This window comes from Dermacentor andersoni, chromosome 2 (genome assembly GCF_023375885.2).
Source record: "Dermacentor andersoni chromosome 2, qqDerAnde1_hic_scaffold, whole genome shotgun sequence".
Lineage (NCBI taxonomy): Eukaryota > Metazoa > Arthropoda > Arachnida > Ixodida > Ixodidae > Dermacentor > Dermacentor andersoni.
In genome coordinates, this window is record NC_092815.1 from 99,386,633 (window position 1) to 99,413,004 (window position 26,372).

Sequence of the window (26,372 nt, forward strand, 5' to 3'; positions counted from 1 at the left end):
AGCGAAAATAAAAGAAGGTCGTCAGAAAGAGGAAAAACCCTGGCACGTAGGATTGTTACGCTCGCCATGTAGGAGCTTCATGGAAGAGCGCTCTGCAAAAGGGTCAGCGACCTGATAAGCGGTAGGTTTCAAGGTCCCGGAGCAAGGTGCGATCTCGCGATATGCAAGAACAATGCGGAACAGTGCGCGACCACTTAATGAGAGTCGGCGAGCGATCGTCGACTGGGAAATCTTTCACTTAAGTAGCGGCTTCTGGAGCACCGAGTCTTGGCAGACTGTTCCTGTGTCCCGTTCGGTACGTTAGCGCTGCCAAATGTGTTCGTCAATGGTGGCGTCTCGATCGGTAATGTGCCTTCAGCATCTTGCTATTGATTAACATTCTACAGGAAGTCACCACAGAATTTCCTAAGTATAATCGAGCACGCGATAGATATCTCATTTGCGCTTTTTTCCTCTGTTGTCTTGTTTTGACTTTAATAGGACTGTAAGTGCGGTGTATATTGGTATGATTTGTGGTTTTAAGCGAGAATCTGCAAGAAAAGAGACGCGACAATGTTGCTACACGCTGTGATGCTCCATAAATGGTTACATATTACGATTTACCAGATACCAAGTGATGCTTCATTGAATGGTTAGATAATGCGACTTCAGAACCGAGATTCTGACTGCATTAGTCTTGACACTACATTCACTTTGACACTGCAGCGAATAACAGTTATTGGCACAGATGTTGTCGTTGTGAAATATCAGAAAACGGCAAATTGATTACACAACAATCATAGCTATAAGGGCAACCATTTTGTAAAACTACTAAAAACCTTCATATGGCCCCTTATACTGTTCAGATAGGGCCACATAGCATTTATTTTTTAGGGCTCCCGAAACCCCTCTGTCAGGCATATGATCGTAGAATTGTGCTGAAAATTCGAAAATAACTTTATATAAGTAAAAGAAAAGTGCGAAATCGAAACGTGACCGTGCAACCGAGCGAAGCACTTCGTGTGACGTCACGAGGGGCACACCAGCGGGGAAAATGGGCAAAGAGCGAAAGCGGCGAAGTGCAAACGCTCAGCTGCTTCGTGACCGCGTCGGGCCATCGAGTAACAGTGCCAGCTGCACCAGCTGTTCGGATCGGTCATACAGTGGCAGCAGTTCAATAGCCACAAATCGTCCTTCGCATTCGACCTGCCCCCGCTAGAGCCAGCGCCCATGAGCAATGTATAGCGCTGGCTATACCAAGGGTAGGCCTAACCACTGATTTTATACGTGCTGCTTGCTATTTTAGGTGTTTTACTCCATCTCAGAGAAGCGCTTGGCCTGCTCACTATAACCTATTGTGGAACACTGCTTTCCGCATATGTATGCCGGAAGAACGCCGCTGACAGTCAAAAGCACCGACCGGTACATTTGTTTAGATCGGCAAGTACAGCGACCGCTCGTCTTTCACTTGAAGTATAAGGTGTTAGCAGCGCATCACTGGCGCCAGAGAATTTCGTAACGTAGCAAAACACACATATTTCGTGCATGTAAGCACCGTTGCATCACTGACTCGCGCCGATACGAGCGACCACACACCTTCCAAAGCAGCTAGCGAGAGACCGTATTACGGGAGCGTTGTTATGCTGCCTACTTATGATTCTTTGTATTCTCTTCGTGCAAACAATTAATTTACTCCGTTAAGTAGACGTAGATTATCACTTTGCGTGTATGATCATTCACTTAGATAACGCGTAGTTTTCTCTAACGCGGATGCCAGTATTGACAGTTTATCGGCAGCTCAATAAGGAGGCTGTTTGCGCTGCTGTATCGAAGGAGCTTCAGCTTGCTGCCCATTTGAGAAACGAGGCAAACAGTGCACCTCAGAAGTTGAAAAAATTCGGCAGAAACACTTAAGGCTGCTTACGTGTGGCAATGCGAAAGCATTATGGTCGCTTTGGTGAAACGTTTCTTTATGCGCGTTCCTTGTCCGCGCAAGCTCTCGCCTGCGTTTTAACTGCGCCTCGGCAAAGCAAAAATGAAATCGCGCCAAGAGTCTCGACGCACCCGCTTGCCCTCGAGGAGTTCATAACTCGAAGCACCGGCCAGCGGCATTCAATTGGACATTAATGCTTTTTATTTTATAGACTGATTTTACACACTCATAACGTGCACGGGGCCACCAGCTTGACAAACAGTGATTATAAAATCTTTATGGAAATTGTTAGCTAAAAGGCTACAAGCTGTAATCTTGGAAATTGTATGGCCGCATCAGATATGCGGAATTAAAGGGTGCTCCATTAATACCAACACTCATGTAGCACGTTCTCTCCTGGAAAGTTGTGATATCACCGGCTCTGGAGTAGCTATGCTACATGTAGATTTCGAGAAGGCCTTTGATAGGATTCCCCATGATGCTGTTTTGTGTGTATTAGACCATGTGAATGTAGGCCACATTATTAGAGAGGGCGTCACAATGGCGCACCGATCGCGCACGATGCAGTTAATAGTGAATAAAGTTGTTGGTGAGCACATTACTGTTTTGTTTGTATGTTGAATCGTTTTGCTTACGCGTTATTGCAAGCGAGCATATACGTGATTTTAAACTGCAACAGGTAGAAGTGCGGTAGCTGGTCCATGGCGACGACATTGCCCCTTTCTGTACGAATTATGAGAGGGTTCTGCATGTTGTTAAAACTGAAAAGCTTTTGCCTTTCAAGCGGAAGCTCCGTGAACTGCGGAAGTTTCGGGGGTTCTGGTCCGGCTACTGACCGTCTACGCGAGACATTTTCGTGATATTAAGTTTCGTGACCACTCCTGTTAAGTATTTGGGAGTGCTCTTAGAAAATTATCGGTATAGTGAGCCTTACCGGCACAACGAAATTGGCAAATTACGCGAGAAAACCAGCAACTGTAATGACTGTAATCTGTCAGCCTTTGCAAGAGTGACCAGTATGCAACTTATTCTGTATAAGTAAGTTGTAGTACGTGATGCAAGTGATAAACTGTTCAAGAATGGATGTCGACAAGCACCACTGAATATTTGCAGTGTTTGTTTGGGGCTCCTCGTGGGAGCGAACGAGCAGAACCGATTTGTTTAGGCGAGTCCGCGATGGCGGGTCGTCGTCAGGCCATTTTTATCTGCGCCAAATAATTAATCCGTTCCTTCGAACAGTGTGCCGGGCGCGGTAGGGTAACGCCGTACCAAATCTTGTAGTCTCAACGGATCATGTGCACGGCTGCATTCGGGTTATTTAAAAGAGGTTGTTATGTCCACCTGTTTTTCGCGTCTGCGTTTTTCTCTAAGCTATGTAAGCGATGTGAGTCGAAAGAGTTATATAGATATCTGTGTGGTGTGAGGTTACATGTGCCGCTGTACAGATCTTTGCACAGTGCCCTAAAAGTAAAGGATCTGCTTAAGCGTGTCAAGAAGATGGTGGTACCACCAGGTGCTAAAACCATTTTCTTCCGTTCACACACCGGAACACTGACCGTCAGGACATGGATGGCGCAAAGCGGACTTTTTGTGCCTTGGGGCCAAATACGTATGTAAGCGGGGCGAAAAAAGTGACCATGCGTTTTTATAATGTTGGGACGCCGTATTCCTGTGGAATATTCTACAGAGGACCCTTAAGAAAGATTTCGCGCTGCACCCTGAAGGAATGCGGTTCTTGGCTATCGATAAGGAAGATTACCTTATGATGTAATGATGCTTATTGTACTGCACAATGTGTAGAGATGCCGTATGGCTGTCAAAAATACAGATGTTGGAGCCAGATGGCATGTTGCGGATAGTACAATTCTAACCCCAGATCTAAATTACTCGACAAAAGAACCATTATTTATTCAAGAAATGAAAAGGCTTAATCGAATAATCAACTTTATTACACTCCTAGTACACTCATGAACTTTAGTACATTATGCTTTGCGGCATATATTTCAATCTACGAATTGTAGCCGGTTCGTTTGCATGACAAATCGACTTGGAACGAATTCTGAGGATGGGACCAGTTTCGAGATATGCGCCGTGAAACTTGCCTTAAAAGATGCACTGTTGTTTCACTTGCGTTTTTAAGGAAACGCTGTTTTAGGCAATGATGCACGGAAGTAACTGGAACGTCACTGCATTTCGTCGGACACTGTGAAAATTAAAATATCGTAACTTGTGTAGTTCTGAGAATTTATTCCAAGTGAATACGCTTTGTCAACTGACTGGCTGCCATTTGTAGATTACAATACATATATGCCGTAAAGTGATTAAACGAAAGGCTAATTAGGCTTACTATTTTCGTTATCAATTAAGCATTCTGATTTTTCGTAGCAGTAATGACCACCTCAATTAGTAATTTAGTTCAAGGGTTACAATTGTGCTATCTGCCGCAGGCAAGTTTTTTTACATAGCATATATATATATATATATATATATATATATGACATAACATTAACACATAAGCGTTGATGTTTCTTATTCTTGCCCTTCCACCCTCTTCCCCTTGTTATTTTATTTTTGCTTTGCCGATCACCCTACAGCTGTGTTTCCCAGCACCGGCGAGGGGCTCACCCCACGCCTTTCTTGAATTCTCGCTTTCGGAAACCTGCTTGTAACATTCGCAGAAGAATCGAGCATAGCACATCTAATGGTAAAGCTAGGCGACGACATTGAAAGCGAACGCTACCACTTCGTTTGCCGCTTGCAAGTCGGAGCCGTTGTGTCGGAGTCATTCAAGAACCACTCGGGAGAAACGCCTGCTCCTCCATCATCCCTCGCCCTCAGACGAGCGGCCCCTTGCTGCACCGCTACGTGCTCCACCGGAGGCGAACGCTAACCGAAGCCCGGGCGTCGTCCTACTTGCAGACCGTTCATTCACACGCACAACGCCCGCTTTGCGAGCCGCGCGCATATAAAGGCGAAAGGAGCGACGTCGACCGGCGCGGGTCCCTTCCGACGAACGCACACACACACACACACACACACACACACACACACACACACACACACACACACACACACACACACACACACACACACACACACACACACACACACACACACACACACACACACACACACACACACACACACACACACACACACACACACACACACACACACACACACACGGACACGCACACACACACACACACACACACACACACACACACACACGCACGCACACACACACACACACGCACGCACGCACACACACACGCACGCACACACACACGCACGCACGCACGCGCGCTCGCGCGCACACGCAAACACACAGAAAGAATCAGAACAACGGAAAAGGCTGTGACCGAGAGAAGGGGTATAATAACTCGCACTTTGCAAAGATATCCGTTTTCCAGCTCGCGCGCACGGGCGGGCGAGAGTGACACGGTGAGGCAGGCGGATTCTGCGGCGAGGATCACCGCGGATGCGCTCCCGGCGAGGAGCCGCGAGCACTCGCCAACGGATGAGGCAGGGTGGCGCGAGTGGAAGGGAAGCGGGTAATAGAAAAAAAGAAGGCTAGCAAGCTACGACAGAAAGGAGCGGATGCTAACGCATGCACCGCGGATGAAAACAATGCGCCGCGGAGCGCGCGCATCATCCGTCGGCATGTCAAAAGGGCTGCAGAAGCGCGCGTGCCGCTATAAGAGAAGGGGAGGCGACGCGTGCGAAGGCGACTGTCCCCATTCCTGGACGAGCACGGTGCATCTCCTTGCCTCGCGCATCGATTCCACGCGTATTCGCAGAACCGAGCACAACTCTGCCGCGCACTCTCCCCTTCCTCGGCTCTCGCGAAGAGTCGTCGGCCCGCGCCGCTGGGTGCGTGCCGTATATCCGTTTGCCGGCGCCGGTAACGGGTCATTGCGCGAAATCTAATCGACCTATAAAAAGTGCCGCAGGTAGGGAAAGAAAAAGACAGCGCCCCGCCGCCGGCGCCCCACTCGTTTCGGCCTCTACTCGCCCAACCGGGCGGCCTCTACGCGTGCGGCGACCAGCGCAAACGACACCGTGACGGTGAAACCGCGACGCCGTTCCTTGTTCCAGAGGCCACGATGATGATGCTGTTGCTACTGCTAACGACCGCAGTGGGACTGTCTGCAGCTTCGGTTGCGGCTAGCTCGTCGGGAGCGCTAACCAATGGTAAGCACCCGTCTCCCTCTTCGCCTGGTGATAGGTCCAAAGGGTCCTCTAACGTCGAGAACGTGAGATCCGTTAGGTGCAAGGTATAAACTGACAAACGAGAATGGACAACACTAGGCGTCTTCATTTCTTTCTTCTTTTTTTTTGTTTTCGCTTTCGTTCTTACTTTTGCGTCTTGATAACTGATGTTCATCGACAACTTACTTCGCACTGACGTTAGTATTCTCGTACTTGATTTAATTGTCACTGCTTAAGTGAGAGAACCCAGATTTTTGGGCTACGAAATGCCGCACCGCGACGAGTTCAGCGGAGAGCATTACTTCCGTTTCACGCGGCTATGAAAGATCCTCTGCCAAAGGCCCGGCTGTGACACTGCAGGACTTTCCAAGCGTGAAATTGAGCACTAGCAAATTATCCAGAAAGTTTAGAGCGTGTCATAAACGCAAAAAGCGTTGTCCGCGAAAAAAAATAATAGAAAATCCATGTGAAGCACACGGCCAAAGACACGCCATCTTCGAAATAAATCTGGGCCCATATTCACAATATCTCTTACGCTAGAATAGGCCGTAAGGGAATATTTCAGCCAATCCCGACGCTGGACATTTAGCTAAAGCGGCCTGCCTGTGGCGAAGCGCTCTTCCGACCAAAAAGCCTTGTGAATTCAGGCTGTGATGTGGTGTTTCTGACGCATGTCGTGTTGCAGGCACCTCTGGCAACCGAGTGGACCACGATGGCAGCATCGAAAAGCCGCGGCGCGGTGTCGTCGTGTGCTACTACCAGACGTGGGCTTACAATCGGCCCTGGCCCATGACTTACGACATCGAGGACATACCCACAGATCTGTGCACGCACCTCGTGTACTCTTTCGTCGGACTTGACAACTCCACCTGGAAGGTCACTCACGTCGACGAGGAGTTCGACCTCGGAAAGGGTCAGTGGTCCAAGTAGGCGTTGAAAACGGGTGCCGTTCGCTATTATTGGCGAAAGGTCAAGGTGGTTCGCTGGTCAGGCTTTGTCCTTAATACATAGCTTTGCCTTGCAATGTTCTATTTACGTATATACGAGGGGGGGGGGGGGGGGGGAGAAAGAAATTGTCTTGTTCGGAGCGCACTTCATTGAATTCAAGGAAATCGATTGCGTTTAAAAAAACGAGTTTAACTGTATACCAATTGTCTTGTACACATTTTGTTATTTAGAGTGTCAGCATTTAAAAAATGATAATTCGATTCTTAGGTTTTATTTGCTAAAACCACGGTCAGATTTGAGGCACGCCGTAGTGGGGGACTCAGGATTAACTTTGATTTCCCGTTTTTTTTTAAAACCTATATGGAGTCATTTCAAAAAGCCTCGTTTGTGACAAAAGCGAGCCTTCAGCCGCGGTGGCACCGATATCCATCGAAGTGAGTTACTATTATTTTACAGCGAAGCTGTGAGCCTCTAGTTGGTCGGGATTTTTCGTGGCGTGCTTACCCAAAACACGGCAGCTGGGAAAGGGCGTTGTGTTTGAGTTTCCGCGTAACAGAATAATGTTTTCTCGTCCATTCGAATTTCAATCTGATGCTATCATGTCGGTAGGTTTTGTGTAAGTCGTACTTTAGGAATTTTCTTAGACATTTTACTTTGAGAAATTAAATTACTTCAATAACCCAATTGCGCTAGGCGGATGGCCTAGAAGAATCAGGATGCATGCTGTCCTAACAGTACCGCCACGTACCGACAGCGGCCACTCAGACACGCCTCAAACAGACAATGAAAAAGGGCTTTGTCTTTCAGTTTCCGCGTAACGGATTTATGTTTTCTCTTATATTCAAATAACAATTCGAGGCTATCATATCTGCAGCTTCTATGTAAGTCGTACTTTACACATTTTATGACGCAATTCACTTATAAACAATTATTTAGTTCAATAAAGCACTTGCGCTTGACGGACGGCTTAGAAGAATGAGGGTTTATGCTGCACTTCCGTACACGTGCGCGCGCGCGTGAAGTGCGTCGCTTGTGGTGGTGGTGCTCGTATAACGTCGTCTAAGGTCAGTTGGGGTGGTGGTACTTGTAGATCAAACAAAATTTTGTTCTGTCACAAGAAAGATATTGGCACGCGTTCTGTCATCATCGTTTTTTATTTAAGTAGATTTTTCACTCATATTGCGTGTTTCAGCAATATTTTTTCAAGGATCTCACATGCAGCAAATGAGCCATTTTGATACTTATGCCCAACTCTTGGGTACGGAATGATGGAAGAACACTTGAGTCAGTGTGTTTGAGGTAACGTGCTGAAACGTGCGCTATGGTCTCTAGGCAACCTAATTGCGTTAAAGCAAGCCTCCACAGGCGCAAAGGAGACGACATAGGTGTGCCTGTGTCATTTCGTTCACGTGTCTGCTTTAGTGCATATAGTAGTTGGGAGGCAGTGGAGTACTAGTACGAATGGAGATAGTAGGACAACAAATGAATAAAACTGAATGTCTGAATTTCGTCTTCCTCGAAAGTGGGGTCAACTTGGCCGAGTAAGACGCCTGTGTTTCCGTAATCGTTGCAACTCCTTTGCAGCGCATTTCACCGCTAAGTCACCTTGACTACTGGAACTTGCTAGGATTAGCTCTCTCCTTGGCCAAGATGATTTAAAAAATGATAAATTATTATCGTGTGAAGTAAAGTACGGCAACGCGGCTGACAGTGTGTGTTGAAACTGTGTAGTGCCAGAACTGGACTTCGAAACTGGAGCATGCAAAGTTGTAGTTGAGGGAAGTATGTGGTCGTAAATATTTAAATAACGAATGTCTTCAACCATAATCGTTAAAGTTCTGAGTTTCGTGAAGAGTTAAGTACGCACAGTGCACTCCCGCCATAAGGAAGCGCACCTGCGGTACCATATTATAAAAAAAAATATCTGAATGACGTTGAATGACGTATATATATATATATATATATATATATATATATATATATATATATATATATATATATATATATATATATATATATATATAGCTTCTAAGAGGATGATTGTAGCCTAGATACCAACAACTTAAATTCAAACATGAACAATCTAAAGCTACCCTCAATTTGCTGTTCCGCATACAAGTCCATCTGAAGTTTGTAGCACGAGATGAAAGGCAACTGAGGGGCCCGATCTTTGTTAGTCGCAATCATAGCAAGGCAGCAGGCAATGAGCACAAGGAAGTCATAGGTAAAATTAATTTATTTGACTGAAATATATAAATAATAACGTATACAGGTGAACGCAAAACAAGTCACCGTTCGTGGCAGCCGGATCCACATCTTCCGCAGTGCGCGTGCGATGCTCTACCAAATGAGGTACAGCGACGGCTACTCTCACGTCCGAATTCTTGGGTGTTTATGTATGTGTACGAGATTCGACCCTGACAGTGTCAGACAGTGCCATTTCCATTTGCCTTTACTTTATCATTTCTTCATTTCAATTCAATCAACAAGCTATTTCCCCTATGTTTTCTTTCGATTCATTACGCCAATTGGCTTCATACGATTGTGTTTTGTAACACTGGCTTAAGTTAAACCACAAAACGAACACTTGGGATTGCTCCATGCCTAAAAGCCGGTTACGGAGCGATTACACGTCGCACTTCCATGTCTAATTACGCGACAGAGGCATTCTGTTCTGTTATTTCTTGTTCGCATTTCAATTTATGCTGTTAACACACTGAGAGGAAGGCGAACGAACGAACGAACGAACGAACGAACGAACGAACGAACGAACGAACGAACGAACGAACGAACGAACGAACGAACGAACGAACGAACGAACGAACGAACGAACGAACGAACGAACGAACGAACGAACGAACGAACGAACGAACGAACGAACGAACGAACGAACGAACGAACGAACGAACGAACGAACGAACGAACGAACGAACGAACGAACGAATGAATGAATGAATGAATGAATGAATGAATAACCGAACAAATAAACAAAACATGCAGACGGTCTGAGCCGGTTCGTGTCTCTAAAACGACGTCACCCGCACCTGAAGACCCTGCTGGCTGTGGGCGGATGGGCAGAGGGCGGCAAGAAGTACTCAGACATGGTGGGTACCCGCTCCCGTCGAAAGGTGTTCGTGCAGAGTGCCCTCGAGTGGGTCCTAAAGTACGGCTTCGATGGTTTCGACCTCGACTGGGAGTACCCGGGCGCCAGCGACCGACAGGGAAAGTTCTCCGACAAGGACAACTTCCTCAAACTCGTCAAGGTATAGTGTCCTTCAAAATTACGATGGAAAAATTACTCGGTAAACCGGTTTTGTTTCTTGACTTGCCTTATAAAAGTATTATTTTGCGTATTCCATACGTTATAAGCAAATTAAATGCGTACTAACACGCATTTACGACGTCGTAGAAACTCTACCGCACGCATCTAAAATGATGACACAAAGCAAGTAGGAAGACTACAAAACATAACTTCTTTTGATACTAGATGGTCTCGAAATGTAGGACCTGGTGTCATTGATGATGTCGTGACATTGCGACAAAAATTACCATTTGCTGACGCTGTGTAACGAAAGGCTGTATATGATGGCGGTATTCGCAAAATAAAAAATAAAAGAAGACGATTGCTATTGGAGCGAACCAGTACATCACGAAGTCATTATGCTCCCGCTTTCTGGCTACCGAAACCGAAACCGGGGTCGCATTCGCCAATCTTTTCGTTCGCAAGTGCCCCTTACTATTGGCTGCCTGTTATCGCTAATAATATGCCCAGCATCATTACTGGCTGGAATTGGTTCTTACGAATAATTCTAGCGCAAGAATGCTTTTGGGAGTACCGCGGCACGGGTTGATAGGTGCCGATGTTATAGTGTATTATTTGGAGTGCTCTCACGCTTGCCAGTATTTATTGCTGGTTTTAGGGGGTTCAGAACTTCCTTTACCATGAAAAGAGACCCGCTGAAAATGTCATGTCAGCACTCCTATAAGAAAAAGTCCCAGTTTCGCCCAAAAGGTGGAACATTGATTGCGATAGCAAATTAGTGGACAGCTATACGAATTAAGGATAGCGGTTTTATCGGACGTATAAACCGGTAAACGTAGGCACACCAACTAAATCAACAAGCGTGATGTCACGCGCGCACAAGAAAACTTGAACACATCTCACTCGATGGCCGCGGAAACTCGCCGTCAAAGCACTGGCGTGAGGAAGCGTGGCAGCATCAGCGAGCGACGTGACATTCGGGCGCTCCACCGCTCCAACGCAAAGCGAGCGCCGAGAGCACACAGCATGCACAGAGCTACGAGCCGCCGACGCACCCAGACTCAGCCCTTAACGCAGATAGCTCTCGAGATACGGCCGTGCCGACTGCTCGCAGCCGCCACATGCGTACTTGAGAACGGAGTAGAACGCCGCCTCCCTCCATCCCTCCTCCCGGTGGCTCGCAACGTTGGGTTCCTCGCGCACGACGGAAGACGGCGCGCTTTCAATCCGCTTTCATCTCTTTCGCGCGGGCGAGATATAGCCGCGATCGTCGGCTCCCCTGGCAAACATTCACTCGCATATACAGCGTAGGGTGCTCGGCGACGGTGTTATCGCCCTTGGACATTATACGGAACCTCACGGCGACAGCGACGGCGACACAGAAGGCGGAAATGAGCTTGGAATCTCCATATATTTGCTATCGCAATAAAGTAAGTTCATATCAAGCGTACAAGCGTGGACGCCTCCTCGGTATTCATCGGTATCTACGTCTACAATCACTGGTTCATTCATTGTATAGGCACCCACTGCAACAAGAGATACAAGAAAGGTCGCACATTCTATCCTTGGCACTACACTTCTTGCGAAAAAAAAAGAAGAGCGAATATTGCGGTAGGTGATAGCAGAAGTACACGTTACATATTGAAAGATTCATAAGCGCATCTTGGCAGGATGAAGACATGCGAGTTATGCCTCGCGTAATACGAGCTGACCGGCACAGCAAATGTGCGTCAGAAACATGCAAAACGTCACGCAGCGGAAGCGTCGAGGCTAGCAAAACGATGTTGTTATATGCAGTTTTTTGTTATTGTGGGATGGACAAATGACCGTGCGGTACATTGTTCCATCTTGCCGGCTCCAGGATCCGTTCCCCAGCTGTGTGGCATCCTACATCCGTGCTTTAGTATAATGCAAAAGCCGGACAGCAGGAGGGCTTCAGAAAACGAAGAATAATAGAGTTTGACCTCGTTCAGCTCATTCCTAGTGCAAGGTCTCTTGGTTTTGCGCTGTTTTGCATACTGCTTTGCGTAACCGGGCGTCAACTAGTTCGCCTCTATTTCAAATTTCAGTTGACAAGTGCTGTGTTTGCCATAAGTAAGGCATGTCGCACGCGCCATCATCTGTCCAGGAAATGAGGGCGGTGTTCGATGAGCACAAACTCCTCATCACGTGCGCCGTTCCCGTGGCCAAGTTCCGTCTCGACGAAGGCTACGAGGTCGAGCAGCTTGGCAGGTGAGCCTACGCTGCGTTAATGCGTCGTTATGATGTAACTCCGGATATGTGATTGCCTCGATCCATTCTAGGGAAAAGAGGAAGAAGAAAATCCGACTGTTCCTTCTTGATCGCCTCAGTTCTCACAGCTTCTCGCTGTATAAGGGTAGATAAATGAACACTGTAACTTTTGCTTAACCTGCCGTGACCACCACACTGTGAGAGTTACGGTTTAACTAGTGAGTGTACAAGCACCTACACTAAAACGAAAACGGGAGGAGCCCTCCTGAGGTGCATTCGGCTGCCATTACAGGATTGCTAAAGCTTGCTTTCATGACGGGAAAGAGGAAGGAAAGGCAGATGATGAAATGCACAAGAATACAAGACTAATGTTATAAAATGCACCTGCTTACATTGTGATGCCGGTGAACTCGTTAGACTTTATGTTGCGGCTCCATACGTTTGCAATATTTCCAAATTACCATTGCACGTCGAATTAAAACATTGGTACAAATTGGTCTTCTTGGAGGGAGAAAAAAAAAAGCAGCAGCAGACTTGACACCGCATTCACGAAGCTTCTCGTTCAAATATAAGAGCTGTTTCTGATTGATCGGCCGCCTTCACTATAATTAACAGGCTATCACTATCGGCTGGCTGGCTTTATTTCTTACAAACTTATGCAGCGTAAGAGGTCAAACGGTAATTCGCGCCCTCGAAGATGGGCCCGTTCATTTTCCTTTCGACTTACCGTTTCTCTCTCTTTCAGGCTGCTGGACCACATTCACGTGATGACGTACGATCTACGAGGCAACTGGGCGGGATTCGCCGACGTGCACAGCCCGCTCTTTAAGCGCCCATTTGACCAGTGGTCCTACGAGAAGCTGAACGTGGTAAGCTGGTCATCGTCATGCATCTGCTGTCAGTGACCTATTAGCGATACCTTACCTTGACGTATCGCACAACAGTGTCCCATGGTCAGGCCACACACATCGCGTGGACGGTTGCGTGCTAGTTAGAACATGCATTTAGTATTCTTTACATCTATCTAGAGCAGGGCTGCACAACGCTAAACTATAACGAGGGCCATAACTATGACTTCTCTGGGAGGCACACGGCCCGCACTTCATAGTAATAAACGTTGCCGGTTTTGCTTGCGTAAAGGCATGCCTGTTTAGTGTAATTCGTTGCTGTCCTCAGAATATCTTGTATGCCAGGTCGATCAATCAAAACAGAAAGCTGCATTTATTTTCTTTTTCTAAATTTTGAGATGTTAAGTGTCAAACACACGATATGCTTGTGAAGCATGCCGTATTCGGGGAGTCCAGGTTAATTTTGACCTCCTGGGGTTCTTCAACGTGCACAAAACACATGGTGAACGGGAGTTTGTGCATTTCGCCCCCCATCGTAATGCGGCCGCCGTGGCCAGGATTTGTCCCCACGGCCTCGGGCAGTGCAACGCCGACGCCACGGCGGGTACAACACTTTTTGTTCATTTTATTTATTTATACATATTGCAGCCCAATTGCGCTATCGCAGGAGTAATTTTCTACGTTGAATATCACATCAAAAGATTTTTCTGCACAAATCAACTTTAACACTGTAAGAATCATGATTCTTTCAACGTAAAAGATACAACGAGTAATAATAAACGCGGCATCAATCAAGTTAACTTGTACAAAAATTCTTCTAAAGGCAGTGAGTGGCGTAGTTGCACCTGGTAGTAAGTTCAATTTTTCATTGTACGAGGAAAGAAGCTGTATTTAAACAGCTTAGTACGTGGTTAAAATGGTGCAAGGTTAAATTTGTGGCTATTCCTAGCAGGTTTCAATTTATCAAGAGACAGACAGTTGTTCTTCAATGAGTAGCGTGGGGTGTTAATGAGATTATGCAACAATTTAAGGCATTCGCGATCGCGACGCTCGGACGGAGGTTGTAGACCTAGTACTATAACGTGAGATGAGGGCGAGGAGTTCCACTGCAAACGGCGGCATATGAAACGGATTGCTTTCTTTTGAACTGATTCGAGGGTGTTAACGTCAGATAATTTATAAGGGTTCCAGATGGGGCAACCATGTTAGAGAATGGGTCGGATGAACGATTTAAATGTTCTCAATTTTGCTTCACGTGGAGCTCTTCGTAATGTGCAATTTAGATAAACTATTTTTTTAGTGCTTTATTACATGCGCATTCAATATGCCTTGACTACGAGGTGTTAGGTGTTAAAATGAGGCCAAGGTACTTGTATTAAGACACCCGTTGCAGGGAAGGGCCATTAAATGAATAATGAAACAACGAAATAGAAGTGCGCTTACTAAAAGATAAAGTCTCTGTTTTTTACAAAGTTTACATTCATTTGCCATTTGTCGCACCACCTGCAAAATAGTGTCAACGAATCGTCACGTGAAAGCTGTTCAACATTCGTGTTAATTACGTTACGCAGCTCACAGTCGTCAGCATAAAGGCGGATTTTTGAGGACATATAATTCGGCGAATCATTTATGTACAATAAGAACAATTGGCCCCAGGACCGAGCCCTGCGAAATTCCGGACGTCACATTTACTACAGACGAGTTTGAGGAATTAAAAGAAACATACTGGGTCCGGTTATGTAAAAAGCTAGCGATCCAGTCAACTAAGGAAGACTTTAAGTATAGCGCGAAGCTTATGGAGAAGTTTTTAGTGTGTAACAGTGTCGAATGCAGTGGAAAATGTGTGACAATGACATCTGTTTGATTTCCAGTGTCGAGAGCACGTGAAATGTCATGCGAGAATTCTACGAGCTTAGTTATTGTACTGAACCCGCGACAAAAACCATGTTTAGCGTCACTCAAAATGTTACTATTTTAAAAAAGCTCAATAATATGTTTAAAGATTACATGTTCAAGTTTACGTGATTGAGACGTAAATAAAATTGGACGATAGTTTAATGGTGATTACTTGTTGCCCGATTTCTACATGGGAAGAATTAACCGATTTTCAAGCTAAAGGAACCACAGAGGAAGATAAAGACTTTTGAAAAATTACAGTCAAATACCGACCAGTCCAAGCACAATATCTAACAAGAAAAGCGTTGTTAATGCCATCAGGGCCACAAAATTTTTTATTTTCTAAGTGCAAAATTAGATTCAATACACCTTCGAGAGACGCGGTAATATCGTCAATTGAATAATGTGAATCATGAATGAAGGTAGGTAAGTCGAAATTATCAGTTGTGAATACCGATTGACAATATTCGTTGCACGCGGTGGCGATACTTAATGGGTCGTTGTAAGGGACATCATGTATAACAACTGTATTTGTGGACGCTGAACTGGTTAAAATGGAAGCCCAAAATTTTCATCGGTTACTTTTCCTTGGAGCCACAAAAATAAAGGTCAGCTTATTGATCCATGTGCTTCCTGACATCAACGCTAATTTTACAGCATTGCTATGGTTCCAAGTCTGATTTCAACGAGGTTCTTATAAAACCAATCTGATGGACCTTTGCACGGCTTTTAGCTGCAGGGAAAACTGTAGGTTTGCAAGTCTATGGTCCCTAGGTTGTGGAGTCGGTCTTCTGGCGGAGCAAAGAGAGGGTCACGAAACAGGTTGTCGCTCTGTTTCTCATGTTCGGATAATTTAAGACACCATTGGAATTCTATCAAGAGGTTCCCGACATGTTCCAAGTAGCACATTCACCTTTACGTTTTCGAGTGCTCCACAGAGCTCAGGCCGCATGCGTTCGGCTGGTCGAAATTGAGTGCTAGGAACACACTCGGCTGGTTGTTCTAAGAGCGCCGCGCTCCTTCTCAGAGCGTTCGAAGGCTCACGTTCATCCTGTGAGCACGAAGGAGATATGGCTAAGCTCCGGTCATGAGGCTCCTGCCGTTTCTGTTGGTAGTGGCGGCGGTCATTGCCTTCAAGCCTTGTTTATTTACAAAGAAACGTGTTTCCTCTTCCAGCTTCTGATTGCTTTATCGAGCGTTCGACTCGGGAACGATTTCTGTGTCTCCAATATATAGCGAAATCCATATAGTTGAATTTCGAATCAGAGAGCGTTAGAAACCAGCCGAATGCATCATAAGATTCAGTGTAGCGCTTTCTTCTCAACTTGTACGAGCTTATATCTTCAATTTGAGAAATGCTATCCGATTCTAGAAAGTATATTAAAGAACGGCATTACCTATACAAGAGAAACAAAATCGTCGCGCCATTAGCCGTTAGAATGGATGAAAAGTGGCTGTGTTTGTGTCGGCCTATTACGAAGCCTAGTGTCTAGTGTTACTACATTCAAACCTTGATTGCCGTTCACTCCCAACTCGCTGATGTGCAATGTGATTTGTGAAGGTTGAAATATGGCGAACGCTAAGCGCAAAAACATCGGTTTGCAGCCGCTACCTCCTTCGCTAGACATTCAATCGATGCATAAAGAGGGGAAACGCGTGTTCTATTCAAATACGTATGTGCAGGCTGCGCCAGTAAGTGTGGTCTTGGCGTTGGTAGCTTGACGAATACGTAATAAATTCCAAACAAAGATCTACACCCCCACATCTTATATTTTTTGTTTGTGTGTCTTACGCTGTCAGGAATTCATTGCGTGCATCGGTCGTGCTTGCCTACTGAATTATTACTTCTCTCGTCATGACGCCATGCAGTGAATGTAGCACCAGCATACCTACAGAAGTCTCAATTCAGCTGCGGGCCCAAAAAGAAAGAAAAGATATTGGTAGCAGGCCGCATGTTGCGCAGCTGTGGTCTAGAGCGTCATGAAGGAATACTTTAGACTGTACTTGCGCTGTATAGCGCTTGGCAGCTTGTTCTGCAGGGATAATTTGGTTACTTGCGAGAATGCGCTTACAGAAGAAAAGAGAGAGAGAAAGAGAGAAGCTTTAATGACACGCCGAAGGTGTTGTTCTGCCCCATCGGCTGGCAGCGCTTTCGTGGTGCGTATCCTACAGGTGGTGCTTCGCAGCGGGCCGAGAATGCGCCATGCTAGAGTGTCAAATCGCGGATAGCGGGCCATTTGCATCTCCCACTTGCCAAGGGCCGCATTCTACGCCAGGGCAGTCTCACCATTTGGCGCAAAGACTATTCTCTGCCCCTTCCGCCCCATCCTGCTTCTTCAATATTGCCAATAATATAGACGTCAATTCAAATATACGCAGAGAAATGGCAACGTTCGCGAACAATTGTGTATTTGCAAGTTATTGACAGCGCTATGCTGGCTTTTTTTTTTCATGTGCAGTATTCACAAAGCTATTTGTTCGTACGAGCTGCTTGCCATCGGCTGGATACCTTCGCTAATCATATGTCTTTCACCACCATTAGCTAGAATATGTTCTTATGAACAGGTGTATCGTAAAACCTTTGTGTGTGTGAATACAGGCCCAGGGCGCGTATTCACAAAAACCACTTAAGCTAGAATCGCTCGTAAGACAAAAATATTAAACCAGTCCTGGTGCTGAACACACTATTAACGAAGGCAGTTGGCCAATGGGGAAAAAAGTAAAAAGGAAGAAGAAACATCTCTTACGAACGAAAAACTTTGTGAACTCCAGGCCAAGATTTCCATGCAGGATTTCCTCACGTGTCTGTCGTGGCTCGTAGTGGACAAGAACAGATGTAGGTGGCTCGCCTATTTGCCGGCGTGCGCGCTGACTCAAAGTAATCTCGAGCCACTGGCGGATCCAAAAGAAAGTAGAAACGCACGCCGAAGCGCACGGCACGTACTCTATGTATACAAGTGGCACAAATGTTACAAAGAGGGATAAGGCGCCTCAGAAAGACTGCCCAGCCTGGCCAGCCTTTCTGAGGCACCTTATTCCTGTTTATAACTTTCATACCGCAGTGTGCTATTCTATCTGTCAGCCCCATTCTTGATTTTGGATTTCTATGTATGCAAGGTCAGGTAAAGGAGGCTGTGCCTTTTGCGGGCACGGCATCCACTTGCCAAGCTCTAAACGTGCTTGCGTGTTCGCAGCATGACGGCCTACGCCTGTGGGCGGATCGCGGCGCCCCGCGCCACAAGCTGATCGTAGGCGTCCCACTGTACGGCCGCACCTACACCCTGGGCAGCCGGGATAACCACGGGCTCCGGGCACCCGTCAAGAAGTGGCTCAACGGAGGGGCACCGGGCCGCTTCACTAACGAAACTGGCTTCCAGGCGTACTTCGAGGTATGCACCCGAGTTATACCCCTGAGCATGCGAGAGGGGGTTTTGACTAAAGCGGGAAAGGTTCACGTAACCAGCGCGTGTAAATGGCGTGATTAGATGTTCCAACGTAAAACGCCGTGCCTAATATACAGGGGCAGCCTGAGCTTACATCTTTGAGCTTATATCTTTGAGCGGAACGGTATAAATTGCAAGGTTATAGGCCGTAAGTGCCTTTTGGGAGCCGGAACGTACTGTGACATCATTTTCCGTAATCACCTGCGTGTAGAAGCGTGTTGGATATATGTAAGCTTATCTCCCGCGTTAACGCTGCAGAAGACATCGCAGTAGCATATTTTTTGTGAAACAAAAAACTGCGCGCTTTAACAAAAGTTAAATGAATGGTGCTGCAGTAAAACAATCAAAGGCGTTCAATGCTCCCTAAATGTTGTTCCTATATACGTTCGAAGTGGTGAGCAAATTACAGGCAGCAAGCGTAAACTTATTATGCTGTGTAACTCCCTGTCTACTGATCCCTCCCCCAACCCTTTTTGTTCAATTATTTTTACCAGAGCTTATGTTATAGCATTGGGCGTTATAATGTGCATTGTTCGATTATATTGAGGGCGGGTCATACATGAGCTGCCATGAGAAGTGCGCGGCGCGGCTGAGCGGCCGCATGAGCGGGAACGTGCGAAATCATTAATCGATAATCGTTCAAACTCTCTTTCACCTTCGTGCGCTTTCTCAGGTGTGCGAGAATGTGCTCAAGGACGGCTGGACGCGCGAATGGGACGACATGGGAAAGTGCCCGTACGCCTACAAGGACAACCAGTGGGTCGGGTACGAGGATGAGAAGAGCATCGCAATCAAGGTACGTCTACTGGACACACTGTCGTTGCATTCAGAGAACATGCAGCTTTGCTCTGCACTGCGCTTTACTAATCGGCGGTTTCTAATCCGATGATGTTTCCTTCCCTTTCCCGTACTGGCTGCACGCACATGGCATGAAAAATTATGCTTCGCAATGTAAGGCCCCCGATCATGATCACGAATTGCAGGGCTGAATTTAGTGCTTTTTATAAATGAGCACCTACAGAAAAGAGAGGATAAGTTGCTTTGACGACATGAATCACCGAGGTATCGCAGGTGAAAGAAAAGTTATCGATAGAGTGTAGGGTGCAAACAATGTGTTTGATCAAAGTGTTATAGTTTAGAAATGCAAGACAGAAAGCATCAAGTGATTAAAGAGTTAGTTGACGGTCTTGGTGGTATCGCAGGTGAAAGAAAAGTTATCGATAGAGTGTGGGGTACAAACAACGTGTTAGATCAAAGTGTTATAGTTTAGAAATGCAAGACAGAAAGCATCAAGTGATTAAAGAGTTCTTTGACGGTGTTGGTGGCGGCATAGTGGTAGCAATTATTAGCAACAGGTTTTTATTTTTATACTGATTTGCAGTCATCTTCACACGCCTTTATGAGACGTTGTTTGCTCTTTCGGCACTATATGTTCGAACTGAAATGTTTTTTTTCTCTCTCTTTGCACTCTTTCCAACCATTATATCCTCCACCCCAGTGCAGGGTAGTAAACCGGCAACTCACCTCTGGACGACTTCCATGCCTTTACTCTCTCTCTCTTTCTCTCTCTCTCTCTGAGGCAGCTCATTGAGATGACGGAAAGCTGAGCAGGCACATAATGCTTTATTCTTTTTTGTATGGGTGTTTTCACAATTTACCTAATCATAAGTGATACTGGGAAGAAGTCTGCAGGGGCGTGCAGAATATTTTCCATCGCTGTATTTTGTGACGAAGAAGCGACGGGCGGTGTGGGACATGGCTGAGCGACGCACCAGTCCTAATAACGTTACGATGTCAATGGTGTCCGGTCCACATCCGTAAGCATTAACGCGACAGCATTAAGGGCGCCGTGTTGCAGAACATCCGGCGTCGGCGTCCGGCCTCCCGCGTCCGGCGTCCAGGGCCGGACATCGCTTCAGTGAAAAGAATTTTGAACCACGCATACCGAACCACGCAGGCCCTCCGTGTGGCGCAAAGAAATTACTGAATTAATTGAATTTTGAAGGTAAAATACGTAGAGAAATCGTAAAGTACGACTTACATACAGCCTGCAGATAGCGTCGGATTGTAACTTAAGTATACGAGAAAACGTGATTCTGGTACGCGAAAACTCAAACACAAACCCCTTTTAACGCCGTAGGGTTTTCCAGCTGCCGTTTGAAGACTGTCATTGTAGGAGCGTCGCGACCCCCTCGGTTCCTTGCACACCATCAAAAAAAGAACCACAAAGCTCGCCTTCGTGCATAGCGTTCGCCGCCAGCGTTTCCCGGTGAAAAATACGGTTACTTAAAGCTGCAGTTGCCAGGAAGCGTGAGGAGCCCTCAGGGATGTTTGAATGCTATCGCATTCTACTCTTAAAAACGAAGCTGAAGCGTCGTCCAAATTTTAGCTGGTCTCCCGGTGGTTGACCGCGACTTAGCTAGGTTTCGTGCTGCATTATAATTCGAAAAAATGCACGCCATTAGCACTCGTAGGTCCAGTAGAACCACTCGCACGAGTACTTTGTGCAGTACGCGCATGCATAAAATTTTAGTACGGTATTTAGAAAGACGGCAGGACGCTCATGCAAGGTCACATCATAAATCACGACCAGCGCTCGCCAAGAGCGTGAACACGTCGTACGAACTCGGCAAACGGCGTGTGCTGGGGAGGTCCTATAAGCCAAAGTGTTCGTATATAATTGCGTCGCGAACGCCACGACCACACAGACATAAATATTTTTTACGGTGCCTACGCGTCATGCGTGCCACACATTAGAGTCAACTTTATTTCTATGTCTGCGTGCTGGATTGATTGGTGCAGTAGCAAATAAAGTTTCAAAGTAAATCTACTACCCCATAGTCGACGACAACTTAATAATTCAGTGGCAGAAAGAGCGTTGCCCAATTCCAATATAATTTGTATAGATGTGCCAAACAATGTGCCAGACAGAACACTCTGAGGAGTGTTCTGTCTTACTTAACTGTTTAAGATGTTTGTGTTTTCTTTTCCCCAGCCTAAACTAACGTGGATTAAAACACGGGACTCTTTTCAGAAGCGGTCTCACATCGGACGCGAACTTTTTATTGTGTGGGCGTTCCTTAGCAACTGTATTTCGGAGAGCAGATGCGGAGAATGTATTTAATTCTCAGGTTAGTCACCGAGCATAGAAGTTCACCCTGTTTACTTAATTATTTCAAGGTACCTTACATTGAGTCAGCGGTGGCGTCGTAGAACAAATGACAACCGAAAACCGATACATGAGAGCTAAAAATGTTCACAATGATAACGTACTTAAAAAAAAGTGTTAAAAAATAAAGATGGGAAAGCAATACAAAGAATTGTCAGGAAAGGAACGAAAAGTACAGTTGATGGCAACATAAAAAGTGGCGCATCACTCGCGCATTCCTGGGCATGACGCGGCTCGATCATTTGTGCGCGCAGATGGACTACATCAAGAAAGAAGGCTACGGTGGCGCCATGGTCTGGGCCGTGGACATGGACGACTACCGGGGCGATTGCAGTGAAGGTCGCCGTAACCCGCTGATGACGATCATCCACCGAGCCATCAGCGGATACCGTGTGCCGGCGCCCGAGCAAGTCACAACTGACGCGCGCGTCCGAGGCGGCGCCTCCGAGTCCACGACTACGACCACGAGTACGACCGTCAAGCCTCGGCCTCGGCCCCCGCCGGGAAGCACGCCCGACTGCACGGACTACTCGTGGCAGTTCTATCCGCACGAGACGGACTGCTCGAAGTAAGTACGCGGTGCACGGCCGCGTCTCACTCAACTGCACTCCGAGGACAGCTCAGCACCCGCCGTGGTTGCTCAGTGGCTATGGTGTTGGGCTGCTGAGCACGAGGTCGCGGGATCGAATCCCGGCCACGGCGGCCGCATTTCGGTGGGGGCGAAATGCGAAAACACCCGTGTGCTTAGATTTAGGTGCACGTTAAAGAACCCCAGGTGGTCAAAATTTCCGGAGTCCTCCACTACGGCGTGCCTCATAATCAGAAAGTGGTTTTGGCACGTAAAACCCCATAATTTTTTTTTTGAGGACAGCTCAGCGTTTGCTCTGTCAGAACCGGGGACTAAAGTGCCCCAGCATTCAAAGGGGAGGGGGGTTGGAAGGGGGGGGGGTACCACGAGCCTTTGTTTCACAGGCCATGTAGAGCGAGTAAGTATGTGTGTACGTCACAACTTCATTTATGCTAACTCACTGACCTGGATAGGCAAAGCAGAAGAGTGGGTCTAAAAATTAATCTGCAAAAAACTAAAGTAATATTTAACAGCCTCGGAAGAGAACGGCAGTTTACGATACGTAGCGAGACACTGGAAGTTGTAAGGGAATACATCTACTTAGGGCAGGTAGTGACCGCGGATCCGGATCATGAGAATGAAATAATCGGAAGAATAAGAATGGGCTGGGGTGCGTTTGGCAGGCATTTTCAGATCATGAACAGCAGGTTGCCATTATCCCTCAAGAGAAAAGTGTATGACAGGTGTGTCTTACCAGTACTCACCTACGGGGCAGGAACCTGGAGGCTTACGAAAAGGGTTCTTAAATTGAGGAAGGCGCAACTAGCTATGGAAACACGAATGATAGGTGTAACGTTAAGGGATAAGAAAAGAGCAGATTGGGTGAATGAACAAACGCGAGTTAATTGCATCTTAGCTGAAATCAAGAAAAATGAATGGGCATGGCCAAGACATGTAATGAGTAGGGAAGATAAGCGATGGTCATTAAGGGTTATGGACTGAATTCCAAGAGAAGGGAAGCGTAGCAGTGGGCGGCAGGAAGTTAGGTGGGCGGATGAGATTAAGAAGTTTGCAGGGACAACATCGCCAGAATTAGTACATGACCGGGGTAGCTGGGGAAGTATGGGAGAGGCCTTTGCCCTGCAGTGGGCGCAACCAGGCTGCTGCTGCTGCTGATAATGATGATGTCATGATAGAGTAAAAACATGTATTTCAAACGATCATGTTGTCTTCTTGTCTGCAATGTATCCAGGTTAGCGTTATTTAGACGTGTGGTGGGGGATGTAAAGGAAGTGTAGCGATTGTAAACAAATCTAATTGCTTTCCTTTGAATCATTTCAAACTTTTTAATGTTTTCTTGGCTATGATCGATTCGTGCTTACCGACTAGTCGGTATTGTCTAATAAGCCGTAGGACGAAGGGGAAAAAGAGAAAATACATGGACAATGAGAATTGCTTGATAATACTAACGCAACACACTTGTGACTTACAAAAGAATATCGATATATTGAGGTAGCGAAATGATTGCGAATATAATCTGCAATATTGAGAATGATCCAATCACTATTTGAGGGAATCAATGCGGTAGTGTGATCTTTTGTAAATCTACGGAGCCAATGTAGGCGGCGTTCTCAGAAAAATTATGGCGTGAGTCTACGGTATCACGAATAACACTGACGCGTGAGATGGCCCATGTGCAGTCATAAAAAAACAAAAAGAAACAAGCTGCAGCAGCACGAGGCTACCACAGAAAGAAACTGCAAAAACAACAAGAACTTGTTATAATCACAAAGAGTTTATGCTCATAAACAACGCCTAAACAGTGCAACCTAGCCACAAAGTTCTGACAGCGCGCATGCGTTTGATCGTTATTATTATATATATATATATTTCATTCTCGCTTAGGTGTGGCAATGCGTCTTGTAATATCTATATGTATTTTGTATTTTTACATGTCCTTCAATAGTCTTTCTTTAAACATTTCAAATAAGTTTTATATGGCACCTTAGGCAATATGGAAGTCAGATGGAGCAGCAGAAAGCACGTGCTTCCAACATCTGAACATGATTCTCCAGGTGAAGCTGTCTAAGCAAGGGAAATCTCCGTAAGCCAGCCCGGCACAGCACCGACTGATTGTGGGAGTGGGCCATCTACCTTGGATGGCGCGCCTTGGAGCCATGACACCGATAAACAGGCCTGTGGGTCACGGTCTCGTGTCGTTGGGCTCACGGTTTTATTCTTGGTTCCAGTTTATTATTGCTCAAATGCTCAAAAATAAGGTAACAAATGTGGATAATACACAGACACAGAGGTAGGTCCCAGAGTCAACAGACTGCAGAGGGGACCTCCCGTTAGTAGTAACCGGAAAACCTAATTACACCCAACAGTTATACATAACTATAAATAGAAACAGCATATTGTTGATGTCAGAGCGAACGCACACACACAAATATATATATATATATAAGGACCTCTAAGGGCCTGCTTCCGCTGCCCTTAGAGGGCAGCGGAAGCAGGCCGATTCGTGGGTTTGGCAGACGCGGAAGGGAAAAGCCACAAAATAAGTGAACTTTTACACTCTGAGGAGTGTTCTGTCTTACTTAACTGTTTAAGATGTTTGTGTTTTCTTTTCCCCAGCCTAAACTAACGTGGATTAAAACATGGGACTCTTTTCAGAAGCGGTCTCACTTGTGCGCGCTTTGCCTCCGTAGCTTTCCCTTCATTGCCACAGAAAGTTGCCCGCGAGTATAGGTGCTGCATTTGCTTGTTTCGCCACTTATGACACTTGCCCGCAACTGTCCGCAGGTACTACCAGTGCAGTCACGGGAAGCCTATGCTGCGCAGCTGCACCCGTGGCACCGTTTGGGACATCGACCGTAACATCTGCAACTGGCCGCAGAACGCCAATCGCGAGGAGTGTGCGTCTGCAAAGTACGAGGAGGAAGACGACGACGACGACGACGAGGACGACCGGATTAAATGATGAAGGAATGTGCGGGACGTTTTCCTATCGCTTGGGTATGACGACGGTGTCTCCGCTACAGGCGCCCGTATTACGTCTTACTTAATCAAAGAGAACATGTGATCTAGAAGTATATTTTCCTAAAATGTTTTTTTTTACGTTTTGAGCCATTACCGCTGCGTGATATGGTGCGCCTGGCGCATGTCACGTGGAGCATGACGCCGGCATTCTAATGCCTGGTCGTTTACAAATAGGCTGATGAAAAGAACAAGTGCATGATTCATCCTGAGAGGTTGAAGCTTCGCTTAAGTGCCTCGATGTGTGTGGCTTCAATGATTTGAAAGAAACCAATAAACAATCTTGTTTTCAGTGTCTAGCGTGCTCCATTTTTGAATACGAGTTGCCGGTCCGAGGACGTTTAAGGCAGAACGACTGTGTTTTAAAAATGAAAATAAAAATGAGAAATAAAGAGCTTAGGGACCTGGTCTTCTATACGATCGCTTTTGAGAAGCCGCTTAATATTGACAACTATACATGACCCTTTTTACGTGCTTTCGACATACAAATTTTGACTCAGGGCTGAAGAAGCACACCAGAATTTTAATACCCTTGTCACACGGACGCGGCTAAAGTCCTTTTAACTCTCTTCAATCAAGGGCGTCTTTATCTCGAGGGAGATGCGCGCCGTGTCACACGGCAGTCCTTTAGGAAAGGAAGTTTAACGAAGTTCCTAGCGAAAGGAGATGGAATATCTCCCTTGCAGACTGAAGGGAGCACTCTTGTTCCCAGCGTGCTCGAATTTCGCGTCAAGAAATCACCCTCATTTTTATTGATTTCACTTTTACCAGCAATTATAACTGTTTTTATTGCATATAATATAGTATTTGAGCACTGACAAAGATATTTGAGTTGAGCAGCTG

The 26,372-nt window shown here is 46.2% G+C and overlaps 1 protein-coding gene across 1 annotated transcript; it reads left to right on the forward strand.

Moving 5' to 3' along the window:
• Positions 1-223: 223 nt before the first annotated feature.
• On the forward strand, positions 224-25,828 carry LOC126541555 (endochitinase-like). Its single transcript, XM_050188360.2, has 10 exons — positions 224-295; positions 6,011-6,106; positions 6,810-7,037; positions 10,073-10,335; positions 12,463-12,566; positions 13,312-13,435; positions 18,505-18,699; positions 19,427-19,549; positions 22,177-22,490; positions 25,296-25,828. Exons 2-10 carry the CDS (start codon positions 6,019-6,021, stop codon positions 25,471-25,473), a joined length of 1,617 nt encoding a protein of 538 aa, XP_050044317.1. The 5' UTR covers positions 224-295; positions 6,011-6,018; the 3' UTR covers positions 25,474-25,828.
• The last annotated feature ends 544 nt before the right edge of the window (positions 25,829-26,372 follow it).